The 15,532-nt window shown below is 36.0% G+C and overlaps 1 protein-coding gene across 3 annotated transcripts in view; it reads right to left on the bottom strand.

Annotated features, from left to right (window-relative positions):
• LOC306874531 (DENN domain-containing protein 1B-like) overlaps window positions 1-15,532 on the bottom strand; it is a 101,846-nt gene that overhangs the window by 61,578 nt on the left and 24,736 nt on the right. For all 3 annotated transcript variants that reach the window (XM_079424654.1, XM_079424655.1, XM_079424653.1), the window contains exon 3: window positions 10,429-10,472. In XM_079424654.1, coding sequence (XP_079280780.1) covers window positions 10,429-10,472 — 44 coding nt within the window. The remainder of the gene's footprint in view (window positions 1-10,428; window positions 10,473-15,532) is intronic.

The raw sequence follows: 15,532 nt of genomic DNA on the forward strand, positions 1-15,532 counted from the left end.
CTCCCTCCCTGTACTCCCTGCAGAGGAAGGGAGCTTCTCCTGGGTTACATGGGAGCAGAAGATCCAGCACTGGCATCAGCAGCAGCAGCAGATATCAGGGGATGTGCTGCTTCACTCGGCTTCTGCATAATGACGACGTTCATACCCCAAGCCAAACTGCCCGATTTTGATGGGTGCAAGATCAGAGCCAGAAATGGTGAAACCAAAACACACAAACACAGGGTCTTCAAATACCTGAGGACGTCTACAAAGTTGCTTTCAAAAGTACAATTACAACGAACATCTAGTAGTTAGATCAATGCAATAATTTTTTTTTTTTTTTTTTTTAAAGTTAAATTTATTGGGAATTTATTTCTAAATTGAAATTAGTATGTGTATGTGTATATATATATATATATATATATATATATATATATATATATATATATATATATAAATAAAAGTGCTGTCAAACAATTCAACACATCCAAAATAAAAGTTTTTGTTTGCATAATATATTTGTATGCACTGTGTATATTTATGTATATATAAATTCACACACATGCATGTATATATTTCAGAAAAATATGTTATGCTTATATTATGAAAAATGAATATAAATAGATGTAAATATTTTCAAAATATCTACAGTACTGTATGTATATGTATTTATATATACATAAATATACACAGAACACTATTATATTATGCATACAAAAACTTATTTTGTATGCGATTAATCACAATTAATCATTTGACAGCACATATATAATAAAACACACACACACACCTTTATTTCTCAAAATTGTGACTATATAACTCAAATCGCAATTATGTGTAGTTACTGCGAGCATTTCTGGCAATTGTGAATATGTCTCATGATTGCAACTTTATGTCTCCTTTATGACTCTCAATTGCAACTTCATTTTGTAGAATTACAATTTATTTTTTTGCACAGTATGTTGTTTTTAAATTGTCAATTTAACAATTATTAATAATAAAGTACTTTAACAATTGTGACTTTCACATTACTGCAACCTATTTTTTCATAATTGGCAGATTGGAATTATTTTAAATGTCATATTCATTGTTATTTTTGTTCTTCAAACAGTCATGTAAAAACTGTAGACTTGATTTCTCAAAATTGTGACTTTATAACTCACAATTACAACTATTTCTGGTAACTGCAACTTTTTCATGATTGAAACTTCATGTCTTATAACTGTAACTTTCTCAATTGTGACTATTTTGCACAATAGAAACTATGTTGTACAAATGCAATGTTATTTTCCACAACTATGACTGTAATTACGTAACTACTATAACTGTTACATTATTTTAACTTTGTTGCACAATTGCGACTTTTTATCTCACAACTATACTTTATTTCTCATAATTGCAGCTGTTTCGTACACATGCTATTTTATCGAACAATTGTGACTACTTTCCGTTACCACGACTTTCCCACAACTACACATTTATTTTTTTTACTCTGAAACAGCCTTCCATGAAAAAAAAAAAAAATGATCTGTCACATCTGTGAGGGGGAAAAAAAATCCAATTCGGGCCACATTCAGCTGCAGCATGAACGTAGCCAATGTTACTAGGTGATGTGAATGTTAGAGTTGAATATTTAGATGGGAACAGCAAGACAAGAATGGGAGGGAGGGAGGGAGGGAGGGAGGGAGAAAAAGAGAGAAAAGGAAAGGGAGAGAGAAAGATGCTGTGAGTGGGAACTAAGCGGTGCTTCGGATGAGCAAGTGAAAAGCATTTCTTCATTCTGTCAATACTGGGATGAAGGAGGGAGGGGGGCACGAGAGATGTGGCGAGAAATAGAGGGAGAAAGAAAAGGAGAGAAAGAGGCAGAAGGAAGGAAAGGGAAATAAAGCATGTGAACTGAGAGATATAGACAGGCAGGCATCCAGGCACACAGACCGACAGACGGAGATAGAGAAAAGAGAGATAAGGTGAGAGAAAGACAGGAATAGAGAAAGAGAGAGAGACGGCAAACTCCCCCTTTTCTCTCTCCAAGCTGGTGGGATTCCTCCCCAGGGGTTTCTGTCTTTAAACCTCCATGCTCTTTAAAAATTCTGCCAGCCAGCAGGTCTACACGGCGCTATGGAACTGTCTCCAGCAGGGGAGGAGTGTGTGATTGTGTGTGTGTGAGGAAAGTGAGAGAAAGAGAGACAGAGACTGGCAGAGTCACCATGCTGACGGCACAGAGATCTCAGTGACAGGTTCAAACCCAATCTCCCCACAGGTCAGTGTTCACTGTACCCCCAAACCACAATTAAGTCCTGCATCTTCTTTCTCCATGTCCCTCTCTCTCTCTGGGTGTCAGAGAATGCGGCCGTAACACATGCAGCGCCCTGTGGTTATGATGACGAAAACGCTACTGGGTCTAAAATCAAATGCGTCTTCTACTACTACAAATAAAAATCTAGAGTTCTGCATTTTCTGAAGAAAACGTGAGTGCTGCTTGTCTGTGAGAAATTTGCTGCCATGACGCTAGAATGTTGTTGCTAAGGTGTGGTTTTAAAGTGCTATGTTACTGATATTTTGGTCTAGATATGACTCTGGTTCTACCTACAACGTTAATCTATGGGATTCTAATGCCATTTTTATCTTTAATATGAATATAGTGTTCGCAATCAGAACACTCAATCAATACTCTTGTTGCCTAAATGTCTTTAGAAAACTTGTAGTTTAAGGGAAAAACCATGAATTAAAGTCAACTGTAAGTGCTTCTCAAAATTGCAACTTTGTTTTGTTACAACAGCAAATGTTATATCTCATAATTGCAACTTTATTTCTTGTAATTGCAACTGTTTCTTGTAAATGTTTCCTGAACAAGTGTGACTATTTCTCAGAACAACTTAATTTATCATAATTGCACATTTATTTCCCACAATTATAATTTTTTTGCACAACTGCAAATTAGTTTTACACATATATACTCTAAAAAACTTAATGGTTAAGGAAAAACCATTAACGTAAACTGTAAATATTTTAAAATTCTAAAATTGCAACTTTATTTTACAATGTTTTATCTCACAATTTCAACTTTATTTCTTGTAAATTGCAACTGTTTCTCATATACGCTGCTTTATCTAACAATTCAGAGTATTTCTCATTTGACTTAATTTCTTGTCATTTCTAATTTATTTCCTACAATTGTGATTTTTATTTATTTATTTATCTGTCTGTCTGTCTATTTACTTATTTGCACAACTATACATTTACTCTCTATGCCTTAGGTTTAATCTTTAAAAAAACAACAACAAAAAATCTAATGTATTTCTCGCAATTAAATTCAGTTTTAAAGTTTATTTGTTCAATTATTTGCACAACTGTAAATTTATTCTCTATGCTTTAATGTTTAGTCTTAAAAAAAGCTCATTTATTTCCCACAATTATATTTAATGTATTTTTTAAATAAATAAATGTATTCGTTTGTTTGTTTGCACAACTGTAAATTTACTCTTGATGCGTTAGGATTAGTCTTATAAAAAACTAATGGTAAAGAAAAAGCATTGATTAAGGTTAACTGTAACTACTCAAAATTGCAACTTTATTCTGCACAATACCTTTTTTGCAACTATATTCCTTGCATGTTGTAAGTGCACCTGTTTCGACTAGTTTCCTCTTTTTGGCACAACTGCCAATTTCTTTAGTCTTTAGGATTGGTATTTAAAAAAGACCAAACCTTTAATAAAATTTAAATATTAAATATTAAAATCAATTTAGAAATAAACGTTATATCGCCAACAATATGCGTTCTGCAAGTGAATGACGCCTTGTGGTGCCATCACTCTCACGGACCTTTTCCTAGACTGTTCCTGACCTGCCTAACCATTTTCAAAAAAACGTCTAAAAGACTTTTTTTTTTTTGCCAGCATCTGACCAATTAATACACTTGCCTATCCTAAAATTAAAAAACCTAGCAATGTGCACTGTGCTAGACTAACTGAGACCTGTCACAGCACTTGTATACTGTTGCTCTTTCGTTGGTCTGATTGCTTCTATTGTTCTCCTCATTTGTAAGTTGCTTTGGATAAAAGCATCTGCTAAATTATTAAATGTAAAATGTAAATGTAAATTAAAATCTAAAATGAATAATGCCTAATCTCAGATCAGCACATAAGGCCAAGTCCACCCATATAATGGTCATGCAGTTTTGAGATTTCATAGCTTAAAGCATATTTTCTCTATTAGCAACGCTGTCTGATGCAACGGTACATCAATGGGGATAAAATAATCTTCTGCCTTCTCTGGACCCTCAAATCTCCAACCGAGATTCCTTTCATTACATTTTAATTGTATGCTGCTGGCTTGCCGCTTTTGACCCTGCACTACGCGCCTTTAATAAGTGCCGACTTCGCCCCTGGACCGAGGAATAGTGCTAAAGGGGTAGCTCTTCCAGAGTTTCAAATTGACACAGGGCATTACATTTTCACTTGAAACGAGCCGAGCAGAGCGGGAGGTGGTTGATTTCTCTGCTTTAGCTCTCGCCTTCCTTTTCTTTTCGCGGCTTCTTGCGCTGACCCTTAGGTGGTAAGAAGCTAATATTCGGTGTGTTGGCACAGAGGTTATTTCTTTCCCGTGCAAACACACCGTTTGTGTGAGACTGCTTAAGGAAATGTAGCAGGTGATGTATTGATCCTCTGCCCACTTAAAGAACTGACAAGTGCATGATAGGACCACTGGGATGAGACACGGGGCAGTGTGGATACACAACCTTCACGCTAACCACCCCAAGCCTTGCAACACCAACTTCAATAGGCCTCTGGACACTGGAAACCAGAGTTTTATAGTGTGAAAAACAAAAACTGGCCTCCGAGAAAAAAGTAGTGAAATTTAAATGAGGAAAAATCGTGTACAATTGTTTTAACGCCTAACATTCCAAATTAATGCCGAAATTCAATTAATTTAGGTCATTAGCCAGTTTGCGCAATCAATAATCTATGTAGTTGGAAGGACGCTTCTGGGTGGTTTCTAGGTGGTTCAAAGTGAAAAAGACCACCCACAAGTCTCTATGATATTCAGGCTACTAAAACGATGTACAAACAACAAGGTTTCGATTAATTTCGAAAGCAAACGCAGGAGGATAGACTCTCCAAAATGCTCTACGATGAATACATTAATGTGACGGGTGAGCGGTTTTTGTTCTTCAGAATACACAACTGATATTCTACTGGGCCAAGCAGAGATTCAGCTACATATGCCCGAGAACCGCAGAGCCAGAAACATCATTAATTGAGTGCCAAGTGGCCTGGGGGATTTTCTGCGTTTAAGCTGTCAACTCCCATTGGACCGCGCGATCACTCGCTCACTCTCGCTCTCTCTCTTTCTCTCAGCTGTGGCTAGAAGCTACATCAAGCGTGTGGAGTCTCTGAGAAACGCAACCACCACCCCCTCACGCTCTCTCTCTCTCTCTCTCTCTGTCTGTCTGTCTGTCTGTCTGTCTCGTCCTCCACCAAACCAGGACATCCTCCACTTTGAACCAACGGCAAGCATTTCGTTCCTTGATTGTGGTTCTAAAATCACAGCTCAGGCTTAAGATACTTAACGACAACGTTTCAAAAAATGGAAGGTCACCATGCAGTTCTTAATTTCGCTTCAGTAGGTGGACCAAAACTGTGGCTGCAGAGGGAAGTAAAACCGGCGTGTGACCAATCATCCCATTCCACATTCAAAGAGGACGTGAGACAGAGAAATATCCTTTTATTTTTTGCAAGATGTTACTTTCTTGATGAATAAGTCAACATCTGAGACATCCGATGTAATGAAGACTGTTTCCTACAAGCACCCTCCAGCGTTTCTGGCACCGCTAACAGATAAAACCGTGAGGAGAATGCTTTTTCCTGTTCTCAAAGCCCTAAGGTCAGGGTAATCAGACTCCACGTCTAGCTCGACGCAAAGGCCAGCTAACTGGGCCCGGCCCTCACATTACCCGCTCTCTGGAGATCTGAACTGAAGAAAACTCTCCAAAATGAGACAAGGCATGGCCCCCCTTTCCATTCCTCCATGTTCTCCTCAATCACGCCTTATGCCCTCCATGTTAAAGCGTTGAAACCGCACCGGCGCTCTTCGTGCTCCTTGATGATGCTCCACTGGCTGGCCTTCCCCCCGGGCTGCTGGTGCGTGTCCTGCAGAGGAGGGGGTGAAGCTGTGGGGAAAGGCTACCAATCATGAAGTGTCAGGCTTGGGGCACATGATCGTACACTGTGTCAAAGCTAGACAAATATTTGCCCCGCAAGGCTCGGGGGACGCAGTTTCTCGCTTTGTTACATGAGCTGTAGCTTCACTCAGCATGCTGGTTTGCTGCCTAACTAAGGAGATAGAGAGCCGGGTGACATCTGGAGGCTCCTGTGAAACTCTCCAACATCCATCAGGTCAAACACACTCTGCTGGTGGCTTGGAATGTGATGTTAGCGCCGCGCTATTGCCGCTGGAATACAAAGCAATGCTGGAGAACTGTGTAAATCTCAAGGATGGGCATGATAAGGTCAAGGTTAAAGGTTAAATTTGAGATAGATAAACAAGACAATATGATTATCTTCTAAATGCAGAATATCAGGTCCTGCTTGACCCCAAATCTAGTATAACATGACCTCTGATGGTTCATTACTTTTATAAAACAGCGCTATGGTAGATAAATATTCAATAAACACATTCATTCATTACAGCTCACATGTAGAAACCGGCAACATTAACAGAATTCGGCTGATGTGTGGCCACTGGAAATTTGCTATTTTGCAACAATTTTGAAAATGGCTCAACCCTATCAGATTTCAGATGACATGTTTAATCTGATTTATTAACTTTCTTCAGCATTTCCTATCCTTAAAATGAATAAAAAAATATTCTTATTAATAATTATTTGATTTTAAATGAATATAATATAATATAATATAGGGCTGTCAAATCGATTAATCGCAACCAAAATAAAAGTTTGTTTACATATTCTGTGTGAGTACTGTGTATATTTATTATGTTGATATAAATAAACACACACACACAGGTATATATATTTAAGAAAATTGTTAAGTTTGTATATTAAATATATTTATATATAATATAAATTATGTGAATATAAATATATACTTGTAAATACATGTATATTTTTCAAAATATATACTGTATGTGTGTGCATTTATATATACATAATAAACAAAGTACACACATAATTATGTAAACAAAAACGTTTATTTTGGATGTGATTATTCGCAATTAATGGTTTGCCAGCACTAGTGTGCATTTATACTTACATAAATATACACTGTACACACATATTATGTAAACAAACTTTTATTCTGGATGTGATTAATCACAATTAAATGATTTGACTGACCCAATACAATAATAATAATATAATAATAATAATAATAATAATGTACAAAATGAACACATTAAATAAGCTTATTTAATATATTATTAATATTTTCAATCACATCATTTCTTAAATAATTTTATTTCTCATTTTTTGCCTTTGGATAGTATGGTGGAGAACTCACAGGATGTAAGGAGATGGACACAAAATTTAATCAAGGAGAAATGTGTTACAGACAATTTAGAGTACTACACTCATATCTAGCTGAAAGCTTGATAAAATTAGTAAAAATATATGTACGACAGACAAATACTATGGAAATCTTTCAAGCTTTCTGCGAGCACAGATTCCATGTGTAATAACCTGCTAATAACTCTAACCGCACCTGTTAATAAAAAGCAATACTAATATGCTGCACGCTGCTATGAAGCGTCAAGAAAAAAGTGATTTGAGATTTGCTCAATAATTACAGATGAAACTTCCCGTTGAGATCATACGCCAACCACAAACCAGCGAGCACATGAAACTATAAAGGGTTCATAGCACTGAGACATATTCACTGTAAAAGACAAAAACAGCTAATCTCTCCAGTTATTTACAAGCTGCCTCTCCTTAACCCTCCATCAATGAAAACATGAGGCGCTTCATAGGAAATCCTTTCAAATAACGTCAAATAAATGCAAGCACAGAAAAGAGGAAAAAAAGAGAGAATAACCCGCATATGCATATCTGTTTATTTTCTTTTATTTCTCCCTTTAAACTGACATCCGGAAAAAGATCTGAGAGGGATCAGAGCGATAAAGTCTCACTTTTCAATCTGTCTGCTTCATTTGCAAAAAATGGTCTCCTTGTGATTCAGATATATATGGCGCTCGAGCCGCTCCACATGGCAGCTGTAGGTGAGCGTGGCCACGGCGAGTCTCTGGGGCCAAGGGATCGCACTTCATATTTTGCCGCCCTCTGTGCCAGCCTCCAGTCTGTTCGCCCCTCATTTAGAGTCCCTATTCGAGCAGAGCAGCTAGTGGAAGAGAGGAGGATAAAAAATCAATTCATATTTCCATAATCCACAGTCCTGTCTGTCTCAGTCTCTTCCCTCGCCCTCTCTCTCGCACGCTCCCCTGGGGTAAAGTAACCCCTCCACCCCAATCTACGGCCTACAACTGTCATTACGTGCCGCAACAATAAGAGGATAAACAAAGGAGGCCTGTAGAGATCGGAGCTGCTGCTGCCATATGCTGGCTAACTTGGGGGAAAAAAGGGATTTCAGCGGCTAGAGAGGGAGCAGCCGTACAAAGACGCGAAAAGAGCCTAATCCTGGTAATGAGGCGACTCAATGAGAGCCTTTATGTCGATGTGGAAAAGGCCGATCCATCTGTACACATCTTAAACCAGAAACGATCGTGTCACCAAACAAGGACTAGAGTTTTCTTAGTCGTTTTATTTAAATCGCACTTCTGGCTTTTTGTTCTTGCTGGCCAAGAAAGAGTTTCTGAATCTTCGCTGCAAAAGCCTGATGAAGAGCAAAGTGCAAACGGTCACGTCCTCTTTCTTGCGTTCTCATTTTAGTTCGTAATGAAGTGGCCAATTTGCTTTGTGCGAGAGGAGAGGCTTGTACATGAAGACCTTTGAGGCAGAGCGAGCAGAAAAAAAGTGTGAAAACCGCAGCGCTGCACTATGACCCAGGACCAGACCCACTTCTCCTTGTGCAGAGAACACACATGACCTGAACTACACTCAAGCTCCAGCCAACAACACGAATGCAAACATCCCAATTCTTCTTTTACTGATCAGAGTTTTACAAGTTTTGCAACGCCTACTTTGGGGAGTAAAAAAAAAAAAAAAAAAAAAAAAAAAAAAAGTGTATATATAAACACATATACATATATATATACACACATATATATATACATATATATATATATATATATATATATATATAAAAATATATAAAAAAAGCAGATATACATGATCGCAAAATTAATATAAAAATATTTTTCTACATTCTACATTCATAAAATATTCTATAGAGTGAATATACAGATATATAGAATATATAATATACAGATACATATATATACACATACATACGACTACAAATATATATTCATACATTTTAATATATTTATATATAAATATTTTAACATGCTAATAAATAAAAATAATTAAAATTAAATTAAATATATTTAATTTAAATAAATATATTAGAGCGAATATATATATATATATATATATATATATATATATATATATATATATATATATATATATATATATATATATATATATATATATATATATATATATATGAATTTCTAGTTCCTGAATTTCTTTGGATCTCAACATGATGTGTAGCTTTTGAGGATCTTTTGGTCTACTTCACTTTGTCAGGCAGGTCCTGTTTAAGTGATTTCTTGATTGCGAACAGGTGTGGCAGTAATCAGGCCTGGGTGTGGCTAGAGAAACTGAACATAACTGAATTGTTATGTTTTAACGTGTATGTGTGTATATATATTTTATCTACAAATACATATTCATCTATTTATAGATATTCATATAGAAATATTTTAACATGGAAATAAATACATATGTAAAATAAAATGTATTATATTCAATATATTTTAATTTAAATGTTTTAAATACAGATATTTAAAGCTGTAAAAAAATGAAAATATTAATAATTTGAATATTTGTAATATTTCATATTTAAATAAACATTTAAATGAAAAAGCCCACACATCTTTACATTTACAATGTAATTAATTATTTAGTAATTAATTGAGATATACTCAAAACTGCTGAATCAATACATTTTACATAGCATTCAAAGAAAATTATATATATACACAGCTGTACTGCTCCATCCACACCCATTCACATCACAGCCAGCTGATAATTACCAGAACAACGCTTATTGAAGACCTGCTCACCGCTTTTCATTATCAGCAACATCACAACGCATGGCAGAAGGAGAGAAAGAGAGATAGAGAAAAGGAAGGAAGAGAGGAAGGAGGGAGGCCTTTAGGAGCAGGAGGGGTCGTGGATGTGGTGCTGGTGGGGGGGGGGGGGGGGGGGGGGGGGTTATGGAGAGAAAAAAAAAAAGTTCCTCTGTCTCCAACCTGGTCTCCAAAGTCCTGAGGGAACTTCCACAGCACTGTCGGATCTGTAAGAAATTGACAGACAGCATTAATCAGCAACCACGCACCGTTCCGAACACATACATATTAATGAAGGGGGTGGGGGCAAGGGTGGATTCTCCTATGTGTCGGCACACCGCGGCAGCGAGCGCAGGCATGGAGCGTTCTGCATATGCAAATGTCATCCGGTTAGATAGAGGCCTTTAGAAACTCAGAGAGACACAGACAATACTCCACTACCTGCAGAAACAGCAGATGTGTGGCGCTGCATTAATATTTCACACCTGAATTTGTTAAAAGGAAAGCCTTTACGGCAGTCATTAAAAATATAGTGTACCAATTGAAAACAAATTAATTTATAATTAATTTATGTTATAGGCTATTTTGAATTATTTGATTATTATTCATTTTTAACATAAAATATAGTTATATATAAACAAATAAATTAATAATAATATTAGTAATAATAATAAATGTACTCATTTATTTTGTTTTATACACATATAATTTTTATAAATAGTAGTAGTAGTTATAAATCTTATATTATATATATTTCAAATGATATGTGTGTCAATATTTTTTCACAGCATTTTTCAATAACTAGGATTATTAGGCTTATTAATTGTTCATTTAAAATTCCAATAATTTTATGCATCATTTCAGAGGAACGATTCATAATTATCAATATTTTTATTTTTTATAATACAATGCATATATATTTATAAAACCAAAAATAAATAAAAAAAACATTATAATTAAGAATTATTATTATTTGTTCTACATTTTGTAATAATAATATTTATTATTATTATTATTGTTGTATTATTATTATTGTTATCATCATATTATTATTATTATTATACAATATTTTATTTGTTTATATATGTGCTGGGTAAATAATAATAATAATAATAATAATTATTATTATTTTTATATATTTCAATCTTAAAATATTATACAGTTTACATTAAAATTATTTATATTTTTTATTGGTTTAATTAAAATGAAAAAGAAAAAAAGTGTTAAAAAGGTACATATATCTGTCAAAGGATGTGTGCTAACCACTGTTTAGAAGTTACTAACTTAACATTAACTCAGTATCATGATAGCCATCACAGCTCAATACAGTTTTGATTTTTGGTTTAACGCCATAATCTGTCATAAATAAGAGTGTGCCGACTAGAGGGCTGCATTGGGTTTGGGCTCCAGCGGGACACAACGCAAATCTCGCAGGAGCGGACGGGAGTGGGCGGTCAGAACATTTTGCGGGAGACCCGCAGGGAACAAAACCAACGAGATTTGGTGTGTAATGGAGTCAACGCATTAAGTTGAGAAGAAAATTAAAGCGGCTGTTTCCTTGACAAAAGCAAAGCATATCAAGGCAAGTCAGACATCTGGAAACGATTCTCAGTTGTCACAAAAAAAAAATGGGAAAGAGTTCAACTTAGTAAGTTGTGAAAAATGTGCACAAGGACATAAACCTGGCACCTCAGCCCTGAGGCGACATACCAATTTTCTAAGTTCTATGTGTTTATTTATTTAAGTTAAAGTTATTTCATATTTTGCTTTGGCTTATTTAGCCTACTTAAACCTGTTTGTTAAAAGTTAAGGTCATTGCACACACAGTACGAATTTTGTGTGCCTTTTTCCGATTTTTCGTATTCCTCATCCTTTCCTATCAAAATGCATGCTACCGATGTGAAAACGTAGAAATCGAACCTGATCCTAATTTTTTGTTTATGACGGACGAAAATCTCAGAGGCAGTGTGTAAACGTGATTGACACAGCCTAACGTGAGGTCGTATTTATTTTTTTAACGTGTGCAAATTTCGGACTGGATGTGAAATGTCCTCAAACTGTTTGTTTAGTAAATCGTTTGGTGCTTGTGTATCAAGCAGTAGGCTAATTTTAAAAACTGAGGTGCTGCTATTTGTGCTTTTGTTTTAACGGTTAATGTTTTATAACGCTAATAAAAAAAAAAAACAATGTTTTTGTCAGGTGTGGTGCTTTGGTTTAGCATTACTTCATCTTATTTAAACTCAATCATGTTTAAAGCCTGCTATTCTGGATGTTAAGTTGAACGAATATTTGAGTATTTGTGTAGCCAACATTTTTTACAAGCTCTGAGAGAAAGTCCACAGGAGCAGGTGGGAATGGACACAAACATTGCGGGCGCAGGTGGGAGTGGAACATGCAGGTTGCGGGAGCGGGGCGGTCCTGGTCAGAAATTCAGCGGGAGCGGGCGGGTGCGGGTTTAAGAAAACAGTCCCTCGCAGGGCTCTAGTGCAGACTTTAAAAACGACACGCCTTGTGACACATAATAAGGCAGAACTCCAGACGCCTCCGCTATGAGTCACTCTAAAAAGATCAGCTTGGACCACAAAACAACAACTCAATGTCTGCTGAAAGTCAACGAGAGGATCCTGAAACCAGACAATGAGTTTGAGCACAGACCCACACAAACCGTCTCATACAAGGGGTGTGAAAGGTACTTCTGATCTAACACCTCCATATTATAACAACAGCGGTGAAAATCTTTGCTCTCTTCACAACTCAATTAGATTTTGATTCAGTATTGTGTGCTATAAACACTGCAGAATTCACCCGTATTTGCAAGTTTGTTTTTTTTGTTGTTTTTTTCCTGAGCATAATTTTTTCAATAACTAGGAATATTAACTGTTAATTTATAATTCAAATTATTTTATGTATCAATCCAGGGGACAGATTTATGAAAATCTCCTAAAGAAAGAAATTAAAGAATTTCTAGATAAATTCTAAGAAGTTTGTTCCTAAGTGCAATTCTTAAGAAGTTCTTTACAACTTCTTACTTTATTAATGACGCTTTGGGGTTTTCTGATTGCATGCCAATTCCTTCAGAAGACTTTCAGTTCTTTGTCCACTGTCTGCCGATTACCATAATAATCATAGTAAGTGTGCACATCATTTACATCACTACTGGCTTGACTTGCCATTTAACATCTTACCTTTGGGGATTTAAGACAAGTTGGAGGTTATCCCAACTTTTATTCACAATCATTTTTTTTTAAGAATACTGTTTTTAGGAATGCAGTTTTGTCTTTAGAACAATCCTAAGAAACATTTTTGTCAAGAAATGGTTTTGAGAACACAAAATATTCTTAACTTTATTCTTAATTTGGAAAAGAAGATAAAAAGAAGCAGTTAAGACGAATCAATGAATCAAACACAACAAATCAACAGTTTGCTATATAACTACACTAAATATGTGGCAACCAAAACGAAAGCTGCAAATAGCTACACATCATTGTTTTCTTTTTAAGGTGAGTTAATATTTATAGTACAAATGACCCTGCATCAAAAACCGGTCTGTTACAGGAAGTTCAAATATCCTGTTTGATGAAAGATAAATATGCTCTTAGAAGAGATCAGACGATCACACAGAACTAGTACAACAACTATGACGCAGGACTCAATGTGTGGTCACATTTACGGTTGCTCAGCAAAATTTCACAGGCAAATCCAGTCAATAGAAATCATGCGACTGGGAGTTTCGCATAAGGGTGAAAGATTTCATGATGGTCAAGCAAATTTAGACGCTAACCAATGGAAAGCTGCTTGCTTTGAAAGTGACTTGTGTGTGAGCTCGGCTACATAGATCACAACACTGTTGATAATGAACTTTTTTGTTGCAAAATTTCGATAATGTGAAATCTTAAGACCAAGCCAACAAAGCAAGGACTAAAAGTATGTTTAAAGCAAAAAATTAAAATAAATCTCGAACACTCTAGCAGTGCCACATACATACAAAGTTTAAGAAATTACAACCATATTTAAATGCGAGAGTGAATCCCCTAAATAACTGTTTTGTACGGAAATTGACACTAGTAGCTACATCAATGATCTGGCATCTCACTTTTAGTATCCGCTATTTTTGACCAAAGTAACATTGTAGCAACAAAAGGATTGTTATGTTCAGATTTTAATGTTCTTTTTATGTTTGGAAAGCTACTTTGCATAGGGTTGCCATGTCCACTTATTATAAGCAACGCTTACTATGCATCTTTGGGCTTTGTTGTTTGGGCTCAGCTAATAAACAAAACCAGTTTATGGAGTTAATAAAACAGGCACATGCAGGTCGCAAAATTTTGGTATTTTTGATACAAGTTGATTAGGGGCTTGTTCTTATTTGCCATTTTCTTTTGCCAGGGTTTTTCCTACATTGAAAATGTTTTGGCGGCCGGCAGAACAAATTTTTGATCGGTTCGTGTGATTTATGAGATGTAAATGACTGCTGCGCTTGTGATAGCGCGCATGTTAACTGAGGGAGAGACAGCAGAGTCCTTCCCTGCGCACTCTCTCTGGGCCTGTTTACACCTGGTCACTTCATGCGTTTTCTCTGGTTGGACAGCTATCCGATCATGAAAAGACCAGTCCTCCGAATTCGAAACGCTTTTGAGATGGATTTAAATCCGAACGCTCAAACCACTTATGTCTGAGACGCATGCCAGATGAAACTGCATCTGCTTAAAAGCATCTGCTTGTTGAAACCACATATGTACATTTTACTCCTACCAAAATGTTAAAAAACAAATGTGTGAGAGCGTGTTATAGGCTATATGACACGTAATAGTCAGATATGACAGCGTTAATGCTACACGCATGGCCACGGATATAAAGATAACGATATTAGCGTCCACACCAGCGGACTATATTGTCTGTTTATTCTAAGCCCACACTCATCTGCCGCTTTAAATTCTCGAGCTTGTGATAGCAGGATGGATTCTGATTGGGTGTCAAAGTTTGTATCATTCATCAGCTGGAAAAAAAATCATTCTGGAAGTGATTCCAACGATATGGTTTCTCTGTGCCTTTATCGTTAAAGCTGTAATGTGGAATTTTAGAACTATATCTTTATCGTTATCTTTATAGTTATTGTCCTTAAGAGTCAGGCGTGACTTCCACGTTCAGGAAAAACATCTATAGAAAAATACAACTTTGATATGCTTTTAAAAAACAACTTGTTGTTTAGATCGGTTCTGTACACGCTGTGTTGCATTTCTGTAAAAGCGGTTGCCACTACCTACATTTTCCACAATTCTTTTGTAGA

Source organism: Barbus barbus (assembly GCF_936440315.1).
Source record: "Barbus barbus genome assembly, chromosome: 9".
NCBI lineage: Eukaryota > Metazoa > Chordata > Actinopteri > Cypriniformes > Cyprinidae > Barbus > Barbus barbus.